Source organism: Lipophrys pholis (genome assembly GCF_963383615.2).
Source record: "Lipophrys pholis genome assembly, chromosome: 16".
Classification (NCBI taxonomy): Eukaryota; Metazoa; Chordata; class Actinopteri; order Blenniiformes; family Blenniidae; genus Lipophrys; species Lipophrys pholis.
The window spans coordinates 9,305,431-9,328,392 of record NC_137634.1 but is presented as its reverse complement, the minus strand read 5'-3'; the positions used below and the strand labels follow the sequence as shown (position 1 = coordinate 9,328,392).

Below are 22,962 nucleotides of genomic sequence, written 5' to 3'. Positions count from 1 at the left end.
GAAACTCTAAACACCTTTATTCAGCATTGACATTTTATTCTTCCATTAATCATATTGTACAGGTTTTGTAAGCAGTACCAGCTTGAAAAGCCGCTAAATGCTTGTGATTATGACTAAATTCTATAATCCATGTTGAACCTTTCTCTTTGACACCAGAAGGTATTTATACAGTACGATCCATTTAAAGCCATATCTTCATGGGTGAGTGGGAAATGAGATGGATACAGATGTGAGGCAGCGCAGCGTCACAAAGAAAAAGCTGAGTCACACATTAAAAGGAGAGAAGGTCTATCACTGTGGTGGGTCGTGCTCGGAGAGGGTTTTGAATTCTGCTGACTTCTGAAGCCGTCTCTATATGAACTCGTTGTAGAAAGTATTTACTGTCCCTTCAGGTGTCTCCTCCAGTGGCTGTCCTTGGCAAAAGGAAGGCACCACGAGAAGATCAGGATCCTTGATCTCGTTTTCAATATCCAGAATGCTGCGAGAGAGATTTTTTTCATTATTTTTTTTTAAAAGCAGTCATTATAAGCCGTGTATGTACAGATAACCTCACTCTGGAAGCTGTTAGAAAATGACTGGAGTGTTGAAAGCGTTTAAATAATCAACCAACCTGAAAAGAATCGTTGTGGAGTCCATGAAGTAGATGGTGCTCACAGGCAAACATCCCATGGTTACAGACATGGAGTAGACGCCTGAACAAGTCAATAGAAATATCTGAGTTAGAATGAACCACATGGAAATGTGTGTCATATATTTTCAAGGCATCCTCTCTACCTTTTTTGCCTGGTATGTCCCCGGTCCATACATTGGCTTTAAACCCCTCCCCCTCAATAGATGGATTTCCAAGGTTCATTGCACAGTGAAACTTGGCGTCATCAGGAATATCCATAGGATGAATGCTGCACTGCAAAGCTTTTTTCTCACAGCTCTGATTTTTGCTGTCGATCTCGTAGAAAACCCCCTGCAAAAACCAGACACGGGTTCAGACATCAAAGTGCTCAACAACATGACATGACTTTTTAATAAAAAAATTTAATAAAAAAATCGTAGAGATGAGTTACCTCTTCAAAAAACATCAGCACATCCAGGCCTATTGAAGTGTTGACAGGGTGGCTCTCGTTCGATCTGAACCGGAGTTTCTTGCCCATTGAATCGTAAGTGAATGCGCCGTGGGCTCTCACCTCACCCTTCAGGGTCATCTGGTTTTATTCGAAGGTGCATGTTGAGAGAGAATGAACGAGAGGGTTTTGAAATGCCATAAAAGTATCTGCAGAGTTGATTTGAAGAAAACAAAAAGAGACTCACCACACTCATAAATCCCGTCATGTTGGGAGAATCTGAAAGGGAACAGATTTAGCTGAATTACACTAAACATTTTAAAGATAACAGACCACGGATGTAGTCATAAATCAACCAGACTAGCTCAAAATGGAAGTGTAGTGATGACTGACAAACCAAGAAAGATTTTTTTTTTAAAAAAACTGGTACGAATTCTTACGACAAGGATGGTGATGGTGGTCCGCATGGCTGGTGGCAGTCAAGCACATGAAGACGAAAAGCGTAACAGCTGCGTACATTTTCCTGGTCCGGAGGGAGTCACAATCTTATGTAAGAGATGGCAAAATACAACCTTCAGCGCATCTAGTAATCTCTGAGTTTTCAGCTGCTTTTATAGGACCAGAGGCTGGCACGTGAAACTCCTGTTCTTGTGTAAGAAGGCCCAGGATGATAACGGCCCCCACTTTCAACTCCAAGCTGTATAAACACATCAGCCTTAATCCCTGCTGGAGTTGACCCCATTAAACATTTTGCAGGTTATTTTTTTATTTTTTTTATTTTTTTTGTTGTGCTTCGCAGATGTTCTTAGAAGCACCCCTCGGAGGGTCCCCAACAAAACAGATAATGGAGGATCCATGTGGTTCATGTGAGGTGAACAGAACATATAAACCTCTGTTAATGTGAGTGTGATATAGTTTCAGGGTGTGTAAACATGTCCTCCCATTAGTTCATTCAGCAACTCTACTTATTTTGGTTGCATATTTAAGTGGACATGCTGCAACTTCCAATGATATGTCCTGTGTTATACTGGACTACTTAACCCAAACTAAGTTTAGACAAAAAAAAAAAAAAAACAACAAGACTCTTTCCCCGAATTCCCACAATGTTACAGTTAAGACGAAGGATGACGAGACAGATGTAGACATGATGTATATGTCCGAAAACAAAACCAATGACGCTCTGTTGCACAACACCGACATGACTTTTTCGCACTTCTTAGTCATAGTATCTGTCATGCGGAAGGACCAAACAAAATACTCACATCCTGGTATTATGTTACTGTATGTAGATTTAAGAATGAGTAACTCAATCATCTTGGATAGATGTAATTTCTTCTTTCAGTGTCGAGGGGTTTTACTCAAAGAAGAACTTGCAATTGAAACCGTCATTTTGCAATACAAATGTGTATATTATTTTCGCTATACACACGGGTTGAAACTTGCACTCTCAACAGGTGGAAATCTATTTCAAAGAGGCATTTAAAGATATGATAATTATTTAAGCTTCGGTCCACCTTAAGTGGGCTCTAGTAGTTCTCATGCCACAATCATGTCGCTTCAGTTTACCAGTTATACATACTATACCTAATATATAGACCTTAGATTTAATGTGAGTGTTATAGGAGAGGGTCCAACCATCTCCAAAATGAAGTAAACCTAATCATCTGGATGAAGTGAATCGTGAACAAAGATAAAGTCTGTATGATAAACTAAATTGACAAGAGTGAATCGTTTTCTATTGGATGACTATATTTTTAAAAAGATAATCAAAAAACTCCAATAAACTTCATGAATTAGCAAAGACACAACACATTTTAACATCTTAATTTTGAAGTTGCGCAACAGATTAAAGAGTCTCGGCCAGCAGAGAATTTGGTCAGTTGCCCAAGAACCTCCCATACCCATTCTATTATTCCAGTGATCCAAGCAAAACAGATCCTGGGGAGTTTAAACCAGATCAAATGCAGCGGCCAGGTCCACAAAGTGTTGTTGTCCAAACTTCACTTTGTGCAGCTGTCTTTTCCTCAGATACCAAACTGCTCCTCTTGTGTTGGAACTTTAGAAACAGCTTGCGTTAAAACTGGAAAATATTATTTTTCTATTTCTGTAAACATGTTTGGAAGTATCTATTTAATTTGTTTGGATTATTCAAATTCCATATAAATCCTAAATGTCCTGCTCACATTTGTAGTTGTACATTTTCTGATGAAAGGCGCCAATGCTCTTCTTCTTCTTCTTCTTCTTCTTCTTCTTCTTCTTCTTCTTCTTCTTCTTCTTCTTCTTCTTCTTCTTCTTCTTCTTATTATTATTATTATTATTATTATTATTATTATTATTATTATTATTATCATCATCATTCTATTATATTCTATGCTATTTGTTTCTATTCATTTGTATTTGTTTCTATCTTGATTTATTTTAAAATATCGTGCTGAGAAAAGGCCCAAGGCCCAGATGCTGGTGCAGTGGGCCCTGGGTTCCTTCTGATGCAGGACAATGCCAGGCCTCAAGTGGCTGAAGTGTGTCAACAGTTGTTCCATGATGAAGGTACTGATGCTCTGGACCGGCCTGCCCGTTCCCCAGACCTGAATCCAATTGAGCACATCTGGGACATCACGTCTGGTTCCATCCACCAACGACACGTTGCACCAGAGACTGTCCAGGAGTTGACTGATGCTTTGATCCAATTCTGGGAGGCCATCCGTCAGGAGAACATCCGTCAGGAGAACATCCCTCTGGAGAACATCCCTCAGGAGAACATCCGGTGCCTCATCAGAAGCAGGCCCAGGCGTTGTAGGGAGGTCATACAGGCACGTGGAGGCCACACACACTACTGAGCCTCATTTTGACTTGTCTTGAGGAATTTTCACTGATGTTGGATCATCCTGCAATGTGATTCTCCACTTTTAGTTTGAGTATGATTCCAAATCCAGAACTCCATGGGAGGATAATTGTAATTTACATTGATTATTTTTATGTTATTTTGTTCTCAATGCACTCTGCTATATATTGAATAAAGACTTTCAACTGCAATATGTCATTAATTGAGATCTAGGATGTGTTATTTTAATGTTCCCTTTGTTTTTTTGAGCAGTGTATGTGATTGGGCTTACTGATTAATATTTTTACGTTTTCAACACGTGGAAGGAATCTAAGCTTGAGATTTAATCTCCAACTCTTTGTGTTTATTCTCTGAAAATGTCCCAACAATGAACACATGATTAACAAAATGCTTCATTTCCAATAAACCAAATAGGAGAACCAAGATTCAGCATTTCATTAAACGCTATCTTTGAAAGTTCTAGAAAAAGAAGGAAATGCATAAGAAAACCTATGAGGGTGCTTGAAACCACAAATGAATGAGACAGAAAATAGACTAGATTGCATGTACTGTATCACGTGGGGAAATTTACCATTAGTGTTTGAGGGGAATACAGAGGGGGGAGGTAAAGAAACTGAGGGAAGCCCTTCTCAGTGAGGACCTACTTCTGCTTTTAGGCCGCATTGTGATGGTTCAACAGCAGATCAGCAGGTTTTCTTTTCCATAAAAGAAAGTCAGCTTGTTTACAAACTGGGATTCACCTCCTCATCTGTTTTTTTTTTTGCAGTTTTCTGATTTCTCATGACATTTTGTTTATGCATATGACTGTGCATATCTTCTATTTCTCTGGAAGTCATTAAACATGCATTTCGTTTTATACCCTGGTGTTTGTGCGTTGTTGATGTGTAAAACATTCAACAAAAGTCATCTTGTATTCATTGTTTTTACATCCATAGTTAACATACACGATGCAAATTTACTAATAAATCCCCACAATTGTCTCAAAATGAATGTAGATCAAATATACTTCCATAGTGCAGGGGCCCAGTTGTCCTCCCTGTTCACAGCCCAGCTTTTATTTGTTCCACTAGTTACATCAGAACATCAATATTATGAGTTGCCTCCTCTAAAATTCCTCCACATTTTAATAAAGTTTTGAATATTACAAAAGGAAACGTGTACCCTTAGGAGAAGCTATTTTAGAGCTGAAACAACATGATTCTGTCAATTTCGATTTGATTGCATTAATAACTTGTTGTGTATATGAATGGAGGGGATTTACAATTGTTATGGGACACTTTGGTCAGCTCGATCCTGTAGTCTGAACCAAATGGATTAAGCTCTGTCTCTTTACTTGATATTTGAAGTGCATTCTTTTAGAACCACTCTCAGCTTTTCAGCATTTTCAATTATTATTAGTTTCAGATAGATCCCATTTTAGTCGTGGTCCGCTGTGACCTTTTTAGCCCAAACAATATTGGCAGAGTCACAACTGTTCTGCTGGTTGCAGCAAGTAACCATTGTGAGTTATAAACTGTAAATCAGAAACAGAACAACTTGCATTTTTTTTTTTTCTTCTTGACTCTTATTAGTCAGCAGATAGAGTGAACTTTGAAACCTCATTACAGGAGCCCGAGCCTATCCCCCTCAGCTGTACAGTACAGCACGAAGAGACTCTTTTGTCTTGGCGACCTCCAAACCAGCCAACACTATGTCAAAGTGAAACAGCAACACCAAAAAGAGGTAGGTGGAAACCTCCAGCGGGTGGCGTTCTAATTATGAGAAATTCCAAAGATTTCCTAAAGGTATTTAAAACAAGCTACATATGACTTGTTTCATTTGGCGCAAGAAAAAACCCAGTAAAATACTTAACTTGCCATGCCATGTTCTTTCACTGATTTTATGTTTTTAGACTTTAGAAAACATTTCCTGCTGTCAACATTGATTATCTGCTGTGATCTAAATGTTTGATTAAAATTGGCCTCGAGATAATCTTTGAACATCAAATCGTATAATGACATTAATTCTATACGTTTGCAATTAATTCTTACATGTTTAATGCAGAATGATTAAAGTTGAATATGTTTTAAGTTTCCTTTGTTTCAGATTACTATCACATGTTGTGAACTTTCATTTACATATTCATCACACAGTTAGGACCGTGTATGGAATTTACTAAAAGCTGCATTAAAAACTTATCAAAAGTGTTCCCAGGGAGAATTGAGCGATAAAGTTACGAGACAAATAATTTCAATGCAGGGGCATTTGTTGTAACATCATGGTTATAAAATGAAAGACCGTATTAATGATATGTTGAATTGTTGCTCTGCTTCCAGATTATCAGATGTAGTAACTGTAGTTTAAAGAGAAAAACACACACTTGTTATTGTCAGAGTATAAAACAAAACTTTATTTCTTCCATGGCCCAAATGAGCTGATTAAAACCTTGATTGAAATGGGATTCAGGTTAAGTTGATGGTAGAATATCCCCCTGTTTTACTTCCATATGCATTGGGTTTATCCCTTGTTGGGAAGCCACCTCCCAGCAGTTTCAAACCCCTTCTCTTAGTCGTGCGATTATCTAGAAAATAAATCTGTTTCTTGCTGTCTAAACCAAAAGCCAAAAACATCTGTTAAGTTCGGTATCATTTATTACTCACACTTAGAGCACAGAAGTAGAATCGGACATCAAGATAGAAAAGTGAATATGCTGAGCATAATAATAATGAAAAATGTTTTCCATTGAATAATAATAACAATAATAATGATAATAATAATAATAATAATAATAATAATAATAATAATAATAATAATAATAATAATAATAATAATAATAATAATAAATGTTTATTCATCACAACTCAATTACTATTTTACCAAAGTCTTTAAGACGGATGAAAATGGAATGTGAATAAAAAATTACAATTGGCCTGAGAAATGAGCATGTGATCAATAAGTACTATCTCAAATAAATCCAGTTAATTAACACACTCTTTCTCTTATTGTTTGTTATTGCTGGGAAAGTAAAAGTGTGGTGATACATTAGAACCGATAAAAAATGAAAACAATTCAAAACATCAGTAATTTTGTCATTATCAAATGGCTTTCTTAAACATCACAATCTAATTGGAAGTGTTAAATGTGGTTTTTTTTGTTTTATATTATTTTCAAAAACAAACCTAGTTTAGTCTGTATACACTTGCCTTTAATTTTGTAAGCCACAAAATTTATCTTAATGCCGTTTTTTGGATTAAATAGAAAAGCAAATCCTTGTTTTGCATTGTGAGATTCAGTGAAACTTCACCAGTCATAACTGCTTTGCCTCATGAGACTGATGCCAAGACTAAACTTTCAGAATTTCCAGATTTTTGTAGTTTTCACAAATTTTCCATGTGATCATCTCTGCTGTCATAGCTGGATGAAAGATGGCAGACATGAAAGACATAAACCATATTTTTAAAATTGCTTCAAATAAATGAGTCATGCATATTATAACTTAATAAGTCACTCATATGTGATGAAAAGTTAACAACATATATATATATTTCTTTATCATAATGCTAAAATGTTATTGTGAAATTGGGATCACTTTATGTAAACAACACCACAACCACAAGGATAGAATCTCATTATTGGGGCAAATACCCCGATAACACAGATGTCCTTTTTTTTTTAAAACAACAAAAACTTAATTCCCTTTAAAGAGAAAAAGTGCCTCTATGATTCCCTTGTCATGAATCATATTCCTAACCACATTATGCCGAAACAGTGTGAGTAACAGAGAGCGAGAGAGAGAGAGAGAGAGAGAGCGAGAGAGGGGGGGGGGGGGGGGGGGGGGCAGTGAGTGAAAGGAAAACATGAAAAAACTCCAGTTTTGTCTGAAACTGAAAGCGAGCGCATGTGCAAAGATGTATAAATTCTATGTCTGCCTCATTACAGCTTTAATGTATCTTGCTCCAGTGGCAGGCACAGCTCTCTCAAAGCCTCAAGGTAAGACTTGTTCACCCTCATATATATATATATATATATTTAAGTCCTTCTTTTTTCTTTCTGTGTTCATCATTCATATCTCATGAAAATTCCAGCATGTCCAGATGCTGGTTAACATGATCTTATTCTAGTAATATTAGTGTTATTGCAGTGTGGAGCACAGACGTACAGACTTTAGTTTGATTGTTGTTGTTCAGTGAAGGATAACTTATTAAAAAACTGTAATGCTGTGAGAGAATAGGAAGCATGCTGACTCAACAAGACAACTCTATTGCACCAATAACACATGAAACTCTGACCAGGAATTGAGAAACTCCTATTCATTCATTTCAAACGGCAAGTGCTGAATAAAGCAGGAGACATAGCGATTGAACTTTGGTGCTCATGCACTGTGAACAAGCCATGCTGATGTGCTTTTTGGGAAAATATTCAAATCTGGAGCTATAAGTTTCGATTTCAGGACAGTCACACGGGCATTTTGTGGTTTAATAAAATGTTAAATGATGAAACTAAAGAATTCACTTCTGCTGTGTGTCTCCAATGAGTCTGTTTTACTGGAAAGAAAGTATAAGATGGGATTACTTGTGACAGTGGTCAATGATGAGGTGCAGTGTTGTGTTCCGACACATCAGTGGCCCTCGTCTCGGGCACACTGCCTGAACGGTCACCCTACCTTGTCATGACACAGAGACAACACCAGAAACAACAGACCATTAATAACGGTTCTGGCTCTGTGTCCTCCAGATGACTGTTTGGTGGCAAGCCCTCATCGTCTGCTGTAGCGTGTTGAGCTGTGTGGAGGCCTCTCCTCTGCCTCCAGTCCTCCAGAGGAATAAATATCACAACTCCTTTCGCCTGACAAGGTCCACAAGAACTCGCGTGCAGCATCTGCTGAGTAAATACGTGAGTCGCAAGTTTTGCCTTAGTCCTTGTGCACCTTCAGCTACAGATTTTCCTTGAAGCACAAATCTTTATTCATTGTTCTGTTTAATTTGATAGAAGGAGCAGCAGTTGGGGAATATAGAGCTTGAAGACTGGAGCTGGCAGTTGAATGACCTGCCGACCCTTTCCACAGACTTCTCCAGGTGGCTGAAGCTGACGGTTAGTATGACTCTCTCAATACAATCTCTAAATAATTACACTTTCTATTTAGATTTTGCATTCCCAAAGTTCTCAGAGAATTTATGCCGTATTTTCCCCAATTTCAACTAAAAATAGAGACAACATCACTGTCAAAATATCCGCTCTTGCAAAGCGTAAAAGCTCCAAACATTTGTGTGGACTTCCCCTATTTAGATCTTCAGGCACAGCGACGGGGTGGTTGTGCAACAATTACATTTTGTAATCGTGTGGTTGTCTCTTGTTGTCTGCTCAGGACTCGGCCAGGCTGCATGCTGCTTTCCGAGACATGCAAGCCTACCGGAGTAAGCTGGAGTGGAGGAGAAAACAGCTGGAGAAGGAGGAGAGCGGGCAGATGGAGGTGCAGGCGGCGGGAAGCACTTTATCTCAAAGCATCAAGAACATTCAGCTGGACCTAGAAGATCTGATGAACCATGTGAGCAGCCAGGTATCTACACATGTGATTTCTGATACACCAGAGGGAAACATAAATACAAAACAGGCCTTTTTTAATGAAAGATTATTTCAAGAACTGTTTTGCCTTCCTCTTCAGATAAGCTACATGAGGGACTCTGGGATGGATACCACCTCTGCGGCAACACAATTGCCACCGGACTCCGACAACAGCACCGAAACAGTGTGGGGCAGCCGAGTGGAGGGCTACATCATTCTGAGAGACCTGGACCTTTACCTCACCAAGATGGCACGAGATTTCCTGCTCTTGGCTTCGGAAACACACTCATAACACAGCACTGAGAGGAAATGACACAAACCGAGAAAAAAGAGGAATAAGTTTAACTGACCTTTAAGACCTTTGAAAGAAAAAAAAACCTGGAATTCTAGTTGTGAACGCTTTAATCAGTGTCTTAATGGTGTTGTTCACAGTTTACACGGAGCTAGTCCATTTTCTATTTATTTTTTTTAATGATGTGTTACTACTGTAGATTTAAGGGCTTACTTGGGTATTTCCCTCAGTTTCTGTCTTACCTCTAACTGTAAGTTACAAATAAGCTGCTAAAAAAGAGCGACAACTTCCCAGCATCCTGTTTTCTTCCTCCCACGCCTTTAAACTACTGGACTTTCCAAAGATATATTTGCTATTTATTGAAATATTTATTGACATGTTATTTATTTTCACATGGATTTGATTAAGCTCTTTTCCAAGACATGAATAAAGTATTTTACAGGGGATTTTTTTTTTTTATGTTTGATAAATATTGTTGAATATGACAATAAAGAGATGAAGCGTTGCAAACAGTGGTGACTTCATGTTATGATTCTCAAAAAAAAAACAAAAAAAAAAACTTTGCTTATTACTAGTTACTGCAGCACTGAAGACATTTGTGTTACACTGAAGATGAACAGCATGTGACTCAATAAGGGACCTTCTTTCCACTGAGGGTGCGGCGTATGCTGAGTTTCATCTTGTCAGCTGCAAGCGAACAAACACAGACACTTCTGCAAGGCAATCCTCCAGTTAGCGAACAGGATTACTGTTTATCTGGTCGTCTGCTTCTTCATGTGTCGTTGATCCGAGGGGCAGTCTAAAGAGTCAAATCAGATTGAACAGTCAGCTGGCTGAGATGGTTCTGGTATCAAAACATCCCGGCCCGCCCCGGTGGCAGACTCCCCCACATGACACGACAACGGCCCCTGACTCACCACGAGCAGATGTCCTCGCTTGCCTTTGGCTACCCTCAGCTCCGAGCCCCTGACAAAGTCGATTATTCCTTCCTTGCCCCGAGCCACAGAGAACCGAATGCTGCGGGAGAAGTTACAAACAAAACAAAAAATAAGATGGATAATTGTATTGATGAAAGAGAAGCAGAGGGAGGAGAGCTCACCTGCCCGGGCAGATATTGACGTAGTTGATCTTGCTGGCCATCATGGCGAGCTTTGTCACCACCTCGATCACATGATGGCTGTGCAGCACAGCGTCGCCCTGAGGAGGAAGAAACAAACAAATCAAAGTGGATGCATGACTATGCATTTGTAAAACAGACATGACTGTTGTGTCCTATAGTACCTTTTGTTTATTATCTTCAGTTGGCATGTGCAGAACAAACATCCCATCGCTGAGGGAGCTCACTGAGATGCCTGTGTGAAAAAAAGGGGAGGATTATACAATAAAAAGGAACTCAAAATAATTGTCAAAAATTCAACTCAATATCGTCCTGTGGCTCCTTCTGCAGTCAGAGTCAAAGTTTACCTCTCAGAGCTGCGTACTCGATCCTTTGTTTGATCTTGGTTCGGTCCACCAGCACGGCGAAGGTGTTGGTGAGGAGCAGCTGGCGTACGCGAGGCTTGAATCCCCTCCTGTCGTACTTTACCACTTGTACAGCGTACTGACAAGCACAAGGCAACGGATCAATGCAGGGAAACCTGGATCGTTATTATTGAGCCCTCAAAATGTCAGAATCTAGCCCCACCTGCACTTTGTCACTGCCCAGAGTCTGGATCACTTTCAGACTGATTTGCTCACGTTCTGCATGAAACAACGAAAGGCCTCAGTGAATGGTATGTTGAACCGGTTTGAGATCAAAAGTAATGAGCACATGCAAGGGGCCATTTGCTGGGGTGGATGCATGTGATATACCCCTTTTCTGGTCCACGTATGAGCACGTACCGAGTCTGGAGTCCAAGAACAGTCGTCCGACACTTTGAGGGTAGCTGTCCTTCTGATCTTTGAAGATGTCACTGGCAAAGACTTTCTGCATCATCTACAGAAAATAACAAAGTCAATCATGATGAAAAAGTATGAGATCTGTTGATTAACAACAAACAAAGATAAGGACGTCTACTCCAGTCTGCCCACCTGTTTCTTCCATTCGGGCTGGACCCTCCTGCAATACTTGATGACCATGTTGCGCATGTTTAGCCTTTGCAGGTGATCGGAGGCCTGAAAATTGGGATTGACAGGACATAAAATTAATGAGTAAGATCACAGATTGAGGATTTAAGACAGGAGATGGATCTTATCTACATCTGTTTGTACCTCAATGAGTAAGGACGGAGGAGTCGGCCAGCTTTTGTCCAGAACATTCTTAGGTAGGTTGTTTCGCACGTTCTTGAGGAATGAGCATCGCATATGATCGAGGAAATAGTCATTCTCAGGGCAGTATTCCTCATTACGGTAAATGAAGCCCTTTATGAATCTGAAAGAAGATTTAGGTTACATGCAAAGTGCTGTAGCAAAAGTAGGTGCAGGAACAAACTGTAAGGAAGCATCAGCTGAGCACCTCCGTATTAGATCAGCAGCCTGACGGCGCCTTTTCGCTTTCCTGCGTCCTTTCATCCCTCGCCAGGCGGACTGGATCACTATTACTGAACATACATATATGCATGGGTTAACACTAGAATTACTTTGAACACTCCACAGGAGAAAACACTCAAAAGTTGAGAACAGCTTAATGTGAAAGGGCCAAAACAGAAACATTGCATGAATAGATTGAAGGAAAAAACACAGGAGTGTGCATGGTGTGACACTATGTCCTGGAAGACAAGCTTGCAAATGATTGATGGTAATCCAAATCATTTTTATGCACCCATGCAAACTAAACAAAACTGATGGTTTAAAAAAAAAAAAAAAAAAAAAAAAATCTGCCTTTCTGAGATGCTAAAAATGTTCAAAAGAGCACAGGACGATCTAAAAAGAATAAACAAAAAACTAATATACAATAAAAATGTACAAAACTAATAATGCATTGGATAAAGTTCAGTGACTTCTCTCAAAGGAGAGATGACCAGACTCCAGGGGCTCAGACCTGCTCGTCTGATCCGTTGGTATTTGGCTCTCTCCCTGTAGCCCCTCCATGACGTCTGCAGGGTCAGTGCTGGAACACAAAGAGAAGAACGTGAAGCTGCACTCAACTTTTCCATGGAGTCCAGCTGCTGGTATTTCTGGCACAGGAACTGATTTACAGTTCAGTGTTTGATTTATCACATCTGTGTTCCTTCCATTGTACAGAGCTGAATATCTCTCATACTTCATATGCCATTATTTAGTGTGAACTGTTTTCATTGTAATAGAGACAATGGCTGCAGTGAAAAGATATTTTATTAAATCTCCAGAAGAGTTAAAAAACCACGCCTCTGGTGCACTAAATGGGAGTATCACTCAAAAAGGTTGTATTTAATGGTAGCATTTACTTGCCTTTTCCCCTGAGACTGACTTACCTATCTCTGGCTTCTTTGCTTCAAGAGCATCCTCGGTAGCAAAAAGAGTTTTTGGGAAACGAATGAAGATTTTCGATCTGGAGAAAGCAAATTATCAGCAGTCAAGAAGGTGTTTTTTAGGTCATATTCAATGTTAGAGTTCAGAGAACAGCAAATTACCTTCCCAGTTTGAACTCCTCTGGTTTGTACCCCAGGTGGTCCACCAGTGTTGAGACTCCATCAACGAGTCGGCCGTGCCAGTTGGGCCACGTTTCTGGACACAGTGGCTTGTACCTGAGAGCATTTAGTTTATTCATCGTGACAGAAGGATGGTCATAGCTCGGAATCACTCTGAAACAACGTCAATCACCTCTGCAGGAAGGCCTCAAAGCGACGGCGATAGGCAAAGCCAGCTCTCCGGACCCTCAGGTTTTCCATCAGGCCCAGGTACTTCACCTGGTGTCTGACCAGGACTTCATCAAATCTTCCTGTAGTGAGATCAAAAAACTGTTTCATTATTGAAATAAAATAAAGATTACCCCGTAAATCCCTAACGTACATATAGTTGTTTTTTTAACGTCATAGATTTTGCTTTGTTATATCGCCAATCATACTGAAAAATGTAAACGTGCACCTGGTTGCTTGGCATCATTGGGCTTTATGCAGCGTACGTAGGACGGCTCTTTAGACATGAGGATCTCCATAAGTTTCATCAGGCTGTTCTTGAACTGAGTGGCAGCCTAAAGGGAAGATCGAAGAGCACTGAATTTAATCTCCTTTAAACATTAGTGTGTGCGTGCGTGCGTGCGTGCGTGCGTGCGTGCGTGCGTGCGTGCGTGAGTGCGTGATTGCGTGAGTGCGTGAGTGCGTGCATGTTGACTCTTCAAAAAAAAATTAAATGGGCAAATGAAGAGAAAAGTGTTTATTATCAATGTTTGTGATTGATACCTTAAAGTGACAACGTATCAGAGAGAGAGAGAGAGAGAGAGAGAGAGAGAGAGAGAGAGAGAGAGAGACAGGAGGTTCTCACCATCTCGGGGCGTTTCTGGTCTATAACTTCCTCTCTGCGGAAGCAATGACTTAGGATCTGGTTGTCTGACTGGCACATGACCTGAACAGAGACCAAACCACACAACCACATGTCAGCGTGCCACACCCTCTCCTACTCTACATCCAGGGACGACACACTGGTTATTAAAGGTTGTTGTGAGCTGCTTCCTCTTCCATCACCCTCACCTCTTTCAGGTTCCTGTTCAGCGAATCATTGTTCTTATCAAGAAAACCTGAAGAGTTAAAAAAATCTTGTCGTCAAGGAATCAACAAGGGTCCTGCTCTATTGTAAGTGTCACCACTAGTGTGCCACAAATAATAAAATACATGAATAAAAATAGTCGTCAGATTGAATTTATATCATCTACTACTTACCGTTCACATTGTAGTTGACCTCTCCAGCGTAGTGCAGCAGTCTGAACTCCTCCCTACTCAGTACTCTGCGGGTTTTCCCATTTGCCAGCTTGTGCCTGAAAGCCAGTTGAATTAAGTTGAATAAACATACACAGGTCTTGCATCGGTTTTAGTCCAAGACGAGGCTTACGTGATAAAATGGGGATGGCCGCCCACTTTGTCCTCCAGCTTCTCAAGAAAGGAGACATCACAGGTCTCCCCAGGCCTCAGACACTCCTCATCCTGAAAGAATTCATCCACTTAAACAACCAGTGACAGACTGTAAAAACACACAAACTAGCTGCTGTTACACAAACCAGAATGGAGATGATGCCTTTGTGCTTCTCCTCAATCAGGTCACATATGATCTTGTTGTCAAAGTATTGCACTGTCTCCCACTGCAATCAAAGGACATCATGCAAAGTCAGCATAGAAAGAATTTTCTCTTATAAAATATTCTTTACCAAATTCCTTTTTCCAAATGTAAAGTATTAAAAACCAATGGCAAAACCAAATTTACAAACCGACCAACAAGTGAACTCACTTCAATTCCTTCTGTTTCGTACTCTTCTTGCTCAGATCTGAGGGTGAGCTCGATGAACAGCTGCTGGAGCTTCTCGTTGCAGTAGTTGATGCAGAACTGCTCAAAACTGGGAATTAATCCAGACATTTAATGAGTATGTCACAGTGAATGGTGCACAAAGTCGCAACTCTGGACAATTTTGCAAAACATGCAAAGAAATGTTTTTAAAAATGACAGAGCGAGAAATGAAATGAAATGACTCAGACCTGTTGTGCTGCAGGACCTCAAACCCATAGATATCCAGGAGTCCTATGACGGAGGATCCTTTGCTGTTATGGTAGATTTCATCCTACATGACAGAAGGAACAGACCATGCACACAATCCATGTAAAACTTGCCATCATAATGAGTGCAGAGGTCCTTTGAGCTGTTACTGCACCTTCTGAGCCAGAGACTGGTTGATCTTCTCCACCAACCAATTGAAGGTCCGACCATAAACCGTCTTGGCCAAGGCGTCACGGGCAGACACTGCTTGCTCAAAAGTCAGCGGGCTGATCATCTATAACGCACAGACATGAGCGCGATTCAATTACGTATTGACACCGGCAACGCTTGAAAACCTGTGGACAACAAGCTGACCACCTCCTCTCCTTTGGCCGTGAGTTTCTTGTGTGTGAGTGCCTCCTCCAGGGCTGAGCCATCAACACCCAGCAGCTGCAAAACAACAACACATCTGTTCTCGGCATTGAACTGAGTGTTTGTGCACATTCAAACATCCAGTAATGCTAGTGGGATTCTTCTGACCCTTGCAAGAGTTGAGATCTGGGTCTCTGTGGTGACATAAGTTTCTCCTTCCTCTCCTTCCCCAAACTGAGTATTTCCCAGATGCAGAACTCCAGCGATGATATTCAGCAATTTCTGAGGTCAGACACACACACAAACAAAAAAGTAAAAAAATTAAAACAGCTGATAAAACTTCTGTTCTTTACTTTCAGTCTGACTTTTAGAATTGTTAACATGTCAACCAGAATGAGGTGTGCATGTGGTTTTCACTGACCTGTACTTCTTCCTCACTGAAGCCAATGACAGGCAAGGCTTTCATCACAACTTTCCAGTTGTTCTTGTCGCTGATAGAGCTCACTCGGGGGCAGTTCCCCTGAGAAGGACGGTTACAATAAATCCCATCATTCAGATGGTATGCCTGCACAGACCTCAGTTTGAATACAAGTGACGTGTAATATTGCGTCCTGCATACCTTCACCAGATAGGGGTAGCTCTGAGGATTCCTCTCCAGGTCAAGTGTGTTGAGGAGGTCGTTGTCTCCCCCGTCCAGGAGCTGATAAAAGATGTGGAAGTTTCTCTCACCGTGGTTCTGGTGCACCACACGAGATTTTTCCAGCAGGTAGTTCAGGATGTGACCTCCCACTGGCGTTCCCTTAGAGATAAGTGATAATTATTATAAAGCGATTTTCAAGGGGTTTCAAAGGTTGAGATTGCAGCCATAGCTCATGTTGCACAACTTTTTTCTTTTACTTGCTCAGTTTCATGCACTGAATAGAGACAATTGGAATCAGGCCCATGTTTTTATCGCACTCCATGGACACTCAACTCTTGGGCAAAAACAGCTCAATAATGCTGTTTACATAACTTCAGAGAAAATAGATTAAAGTGTCAAAAATAATGAAACTCCCCAAAACTACAATATCACTACATTTGATCTCAATCACACAGAGTTATATAATTAAATGTGATGTCCTTATGATCCATTCATCTGTTTTGTATAACAATTTATCTAACGAGGGAGCAGGGAGCTCAGGTTAAACAGGTCACCAGTCCATTATGGGGGAAAACACAGAGTCAAACAGCCACAAACATGCTGATATTCATACTTATGTATATTCACACATGATTTAGAGATCCCATTACAGCTGACAATCATATCTTTGCACTGTGAGACCTGAAGAAAAGCCAAGCCCAGATTATAACTGATCTGATGGACTGAGAGCCACAGTGGCCAGACCTATTGTCATCTTTCACTTCCATTCATTATGTTTTTACTGAAACAATTGTCACCTGAAACCTTCTGTTGGGGATGTTTGGATGTTCAATTTGTTAGTTGTGCCATAGCTTAGCTTCAAATATTGCTCTCAGTGTAACGTAAGCCCTTCTAATCTCAGAAATCAACAAGAAAAGCAACGAAGACGCACTCACCCTAAAGTCAAACTGGACATCCATGTATTTCCCAAAGCGGCTGGAGTTGTCATTCCTCAGTGTTTTGGCGTTTCCAAATGCCTAAGCAAAAGAAAAGAGATGCGAAGTCAGGAGGGACAGAAAATAGGATAAAAAAGTGCAATTTTATTATATCTAAATTTAAAACAAAATTTTTATATTGGCTGTTCAAATACCTCCAGAACTGGGTTGGACTGCAGAAGACGTTCACCAAGGGCAGCCATGTGATCATTAGTGGGGCAGGTGACCGCATAGTACAGGAGGATCTTTTTGGAGGCCTCTGTTTTACCTGCTCCGCTCTCACCCGAAATAAGAATACACTGGTCCTTCCTCTCGGTCCGCATGGCCCTGTACGTGTTATCTGACAGGGCGTAGCTGGAGGGAAAACACAAGAGCAGCTTCAGTTATAGACCTACTTACAGTATTAAGGTGGTTGAATGGAGTTATACGAACAAATGTGAACTTCAGTGGAGTGGAAGTAAATGAGTGATATATATATATATATATATATATATATATATATATATATATATATATATATATATATATATATATATATATATATATATATATAAGATTTTCAAAAGTCTAAAGATAATCACTCACATGTGAGGTGATATTTCATAGAAGCTGACCCCTCTGTAGCGCTCCATCTGTGGCTTGGAGTAAATCTCAAGCTCTTTGTAGGGGTTCATAGACACCAGCACAGAGCCAATGTATGTCTAAGCAAAAGCAATCACAGGGGAGCAGACAACAAGATGTCATTTAGGTTTCATCACACCAGTTGAAATCCCTTTTAACGTACTGTAGAGAAAAAGAAATAGCTTTATTACGTAGATTAGGTTTTCTCTGAATCTTCGCCGCAGGTTCTCAATGAAGGCGGCCTCACTGTTGTAGTTTTCCAGCAAGACAAAGTCCTGCACTCCGACCCTGTCCCGGGCTGTGAGGGCGCTCTCCATCACCAGTCGCACTCTCCCTTCAATATCCACTTCCTACAGCAAGAGGAAGGAGACAGAACTTTGATGAATGTCCAGAAATGCCCTTGAAATCAGTCTGCTTACATGCAAACTGGTATATGGTTGAATGTGAGTTTCCCTGCCTTCATAAGCTGCTTGGTTCATTTTAAAAGCTAAATAAATTAAATTTTTGCTGTTAAGATGGTGTAGTCACCTATAAGTCACAGTGAGGCTTTACAGTGTTGAGTTTGCATCTTCTCCCTGTGCAAGTGTGGGCATTGTGTATAATGTGAATTGGTGTTTGTGAGTTGACTGCAGGTGTGAACGAGTGTTGTCTGTTTCACTGTGTTGATCCCTGCCTAATGTGTATAAAAAGGAATTACAGAAGATGCATGGGGTTTCAAAGAAGTATAGTGACTAGTATTCTTTCACATATATGATATCCATGTTCAAGTCCAGATTTAGGGGTTGGGGTGTGCATGTGTGTTTCACAGTCTACTCCCAGTGCCCCAAAAATATGTGTATGTAGAGGAGTGGGTGACTATAAAATTGCCTAAAGACATGTGAGTGTGTGTGGATGTCTCTTACAGTGTGCATGCCCATAGTCAGCTGTGTAAAGTGGAGAAGTAGCATGGAAGTAAATTTTTCAGTTGCTGTAATTACACAAAGTTGTCCAGTAGGGGGCCCTAGAGGCCTGTGCCCATTTAATCTGAAACAAGCAGCTCTGACTGTTTTAAACAGATGAACATATGACATTAAATATTGGAGTTATTCTCACATAACAAATTATAAAGAATAAGCCATAAAATAAAACAATATGCATTTCAAGAACATTTCCAAAAACATAAAATGCAAACAACCTGATATAGGAAAGGTCCACAAAGTTTTGCCAAGACGAAACAATGAAGACATTTAAGGAATCCCAATGATAAACAAGCAGGCAGACTTCTCTATTGTGTGATAGTGAGATAACTTACTAGGATGTATGTACAGTACACACAGCGGACGAGATTTGACCTGTGCTGTGGGACAGAGTGTGTATATGTCAACCTACACTGTGAGGACAAACATCAGAGTGCAGGAAGGAATTACCCATCCGCATAGAGAATTTGTCATAGATGCCCTGAAGTAAGGTTTTACACACACAACTACTTGCACAGACGCATTTGAAGCTTTAAAGATTGCCAGCGGTCCATACTTACTGGTGATAAATATCCAGACGGAGATTGTAAAGTGTAATTAACACACGATACCTCAGCTAAACTCCCGGCTCTGTGTCCTTCTTATCAAAGACCCATTTGTGAGAGAAGCCCTGCTGGTTCACATTCATAAAAACATGCAGCAAGTGGAACAAAGGGGATAGACTTCCACAGGATTTCTGTTTTGCTTGAATGCAAGAACCTCTCAAGGGTCTCATTTGGCTGCTTAATGCTGCTAAAAGGTCATTATCTCTGAGCACATGATGCAGGAAAACCCTTAAAAAAACAAGAGGACAACAGTGGAAGATGGCCAAGAAGTGAGAGCAAAGGAAAGCCGCCGGACGCCTCCACTGCTGCCCCTCCTCTCTGCTTCACCTTACAGTATTGTTCTCCCGCTTTCAGGTGGGTGTCCTACAGATAGCAATTACAGTTCACAAGTCAGAGTTTCCAAAGGATACACGTTAGGAATTCCAAGGTCGAGTTTCGGGCAGGCATTCACTGGATGCCATTTAAAAAAAAAGAGAATAGAAAAGAAAAAGAAACATACCCGGCTGGTTTGTGCTACGCCACACATGTTAGTGGTATATTAAAGATTTCTTCACCTTATCTTCACATTATTTGTCACTTAAATGTGAGTTCTTCTTTTAGTTTTGTATTAATGGTTTGCAGGTTGTCTAATACTGTGATCTTTTACTTGGATTTGGGAAACAACAGTGTTTTCAGCGTGCAGATCAACCTTTCACAGTGGATGACACCAATCATCACCGCTCTCCTCTGAACTTTAATGGACTTTTTATCTTAGATATCATCTCTTTTAACTCGTCTGTGATGTTGAGTGTCTGTGGTGTTGACAGAGGAGGCACAGTGTCTGCCATTACTGAAACAATAACTTTTAAAGTTGTCCAAAGATCTGCGGCAGTGACACATAGTATTGCAAAAACAAAACACATCTTTGTCTGACAGCTCCCAAACAGAGAAAACATTGTTTTTACAGTTTCTCTCTGACCAGTCATAAGTTTGAGTTTATATCCAAAAACTATTAAAAACATTTGCCTCCAAAGTACAGAAACCCTTGCTCACAGCTGCCTTGATTGACCCAACCCCAACCCCACCTACACACACACACACACACACACACACACACACACACACACACATGGATTTCATCTTTTGACATGTGAGGTCTTTTCTCACTGTGTTAAAGGAAAATGGAAAAGATTTAAAAACAAACATTTGAGTTGCGACTGAGGTTCACTTTGGGCTACAGGTCTGAGATGGAGAATGGCTGAGCATTCATCATAACCCCTGCAGGCTTATGTCTGTTGGAGGAACCTGATGCCTGATCTCACCGACACTGGTTTTTGATTTGACTTTAAGTTTTGAGGAGTTTCTGTGAAATCCGCAGAGGCTTTTAAATGCAGCCGGAGCAGCGAGAACCAGAGAGTACTTTAACAGTGGGACTTGGCTTTAGGCCTCATGACTAAGCTCTGCTAGGCTGAGTACATTCAGATTGTCTTCCTTATAAGGCATGCCCCACCACTCCGTCCCAGGGCAAGCTGCTCTGGTACCACAGCTGGCTCCCTAAACACTCATGTGCCAGCAATGCATATGGCAGAGAAAAACAGCAATCTGCCTTTTGGTAAAGTTTGACATCAACTCCTACAAAAAAATAACTAAATCTGCTCTGACTCATAAAGAGGAAAGAAAAATATCCAAGTGACTCATTGTTGTGTTTCGCTTTTCCCTGTCTGCTGTCTCTATGGCCGAAAAAGTGGCTTATCCGATCTACTGGTCTATTGTTCAGGTTCAGAAAATTCACAATCAGAGCCACGTACAAGTCCTCGGTGGGCAGTGCTGAACATGAAAACAAAACAAAGAGCATCATAGCATGGATCTTACCCTGCCCTGGTACCTCATCCTGTCCTGCTGTTGCTGGCAGAAGGCTCGACTGGTGGTTCCCCCTCAGGCTGCACCTCCTGCACCTCCTCCTGTGTCAGACGTCTCAGTGGCCGCTTCTCATCCACATTTGCTCATGGTAAATTAGGCAACTTGACTTCTCTCCACCCGAGTCACTTTCACTCAGTCTTGGTCTTCTTCTTCTTCTTCTTCACGCTTTCCCTCCCTCACTCGTCCTGTGAGGAAAACACACACACACACACACACACACACCCAAACTCTAATGGCTCCTGCTGTTTATTCCTTCAGTTCATCTTGCCCGTGACAGGTCAGAGTAAATGACCGCCTCTCCATGAGTCCTTCTCCTTCCTTCCAAAATACTCTGTATAAAAAAAGGGCAGGAACTCCGCTCACACGTCACAGTCAGAAAGAGAGAGAGAAAAAAAGGAGCCAGGGGGAAAGTATGCTGTAGGATAATGAAAAAAAAAAAGAGCCAGAGAAACAGGGAGCTTAGAGAGTTTGGAAAACGTTGCTAAGATCCCCAAACTACAAACATGTAATCATTGTGCAGCTATAAAAAAAAACCAAAAGAGAAGAGGGGAAAAAAAAAAGAAATCACATGATGAGATCTCAGTACATTCTTTCTTTCTTTCGTCCTTCCCTCCTTGTTTAGTTTGTTCCCTCCCTTCTCTCCCACAAGCTGAGACATATTCACATGGGATGAGAGTTATGGAAATGTTTCACCAGCAAGACTGCACGTCTCCTTTGGGCTGTTGACAAAATGACTCCATTCAGATGTGTCTAGATAACGTCACCAGTCAGAGGTGTTATATTCACCTTCTGTTTGGTTTTCAAATGCAACAATTCTACAATCCGATGCAAAGAGTCAAAAGTTCAACCGCGAGAAGAATACAGCATCTGCTTGTCTTATTTATTATCAGTTTTCTCTCACCATTAATTTGTTCCTTCCCATTCTTGGCATTTTAGTAAAGTGCTGTTAAGGACATGACGCCCTTGTGAGAGAACAGCACCCTCTGGTTTCTCCTTCTACAACTTTCCCCCTGCCTCCCTTTTCTCCGTTGTGTCTCCACGCCCCACTCGCTTTCCTCTGCCAGCATCATCAAATATCCAGCACTGAGGAATCTGAATAATGCTACCCAGATGGAGAAAGACTTTTTTATTTTTTTTTCTTGCTCTTTGGCTGTCTGAAGAAGTTTTTGAAGGGAGGAGAGAAAAAAAAAAAGTTGCATCACTCCTCTTGATCCAGTATGAAGTGTGCACGGATTGAAATCATTGAAATATTCAAAGCTTTTCATACCCGTGAGTGTCCTGCAAAACCTCATCTGGAGCCCTGCTGTGCATTACACTTGGAAAGGAACCTTGCCAGGTGTTTTCTTTTGTTCCCTCACAACTTTTCGGTCAGGGGAATGTATTCTTTGTGCCCTTCTGTTCACTCCTCCCTCTCTGTCCCTCGCTACGCGGTCAACCCTGATTGATTGTGTCCTGTTGACTTGCATCAGTCGATGCAGAGCGCAAAAATCAAAAGAGGCTTGTACAATGAGCTGATGGTCTG

At 40.8% G+C, this 22,962-nt stretch overlaps 3 protein-coding genes across 3 annotated transcripts; 1 reads left to right on the top strand and 2 right to left on the bottom strand.

Moving 5' to 3' along the window:
• On the bottom strand, positions 1-1,733 carry epd (ependymin). Its single transcript, XM_080482914.1, has 6 exons — positions 1,499-1,733; positions 1,306-1,337; positions 1,062-1,199; positions 775-961; positions 611-692; positions 1-478 (listed from the first exon to the last, which is right to left on the bottom strand). Exons 1-6 carry the CDS (start codon positions 1,575-1,577, stop codon positions 352-354), a joined length of 645 nt encoding a protein of 214 aa, XP_080339040.1. The 5' UTR covers positions 1,578-1,733; the 3' UTR covers positions 1-351.
• Positions 1,734-7,828: 6,095 nt separating this feature from the next.
• Positions 7,829-10,246, top strand: LOC308121600 (uncharacterized protein). The gene is made up of 5 exons (XM_080482915.1): positions 7,829-7,869; positions 8,614-8,772; positions 8,869-8,970; positions 9,245-9,436; positions 9,542-10,246. Exons 2-5 carry the CDS (start codon positions 8,614-8,616, stop codon positions 9,731-9,733), a joined length of 645 nt encoding a protein of 214 aa, XP_080339041.1. The 5' UTR covers positions 7,829-7,869; the 3' UTR covers positions 9,734-10,246.
• Positions 9,352-22,080, bottom strand: LOC308121597 (unconventional myosin-Ic-like). Its single transcript, XM_080482911.1, has 32 exons — positions 21,393-22,080; positions 18,172-18,330; positions 17,945-18,060; positions 17,515-17,713; positions 17,321-17,401; positions 16,365-16,544; positions 16,167-16,265; positions 15,914-16,027; positions 15,752-15,823; positions 15,549-15,668; positions 15,376-15,458; positions 15,131-15,236; positions 14,904-14,984; positions 14,738-14,829; positions 14,569-14,663; positions 14,380-14,426; positions 14,174-14,254; positions 13,778-13,883; positions 13,514-13,631; positions 13,324-13,437; positions 13,165-13,241; positions 12,753-12,821; positions 12,228-12,312; positions 11,984-12,143; positions 11,804-11,887; positions 11,615-11,708; positions 11,418-11,473; positions 11,198-11,333; positions 11,015-11,085; positions 10,833-10,930; positions 10,651-10,750; positions 9,352-10,532 (listed from the first exon to the last, which is right to left on the bottom strand). Exons 1-32 carry the CDS (start codon positions 21,408-21,410, stop codon positions 10,506-10,508), a joined length of 3,138 nt encoding a protein of 1,045 aa, XP_080339037.1. The 5' UTR covers positions 21,411-22,080; the 3' UTR covers positions 9,352-10,505.
• Between the last annotated feature and the right edge of the window lie 882 nt (positions 22,081-22,962).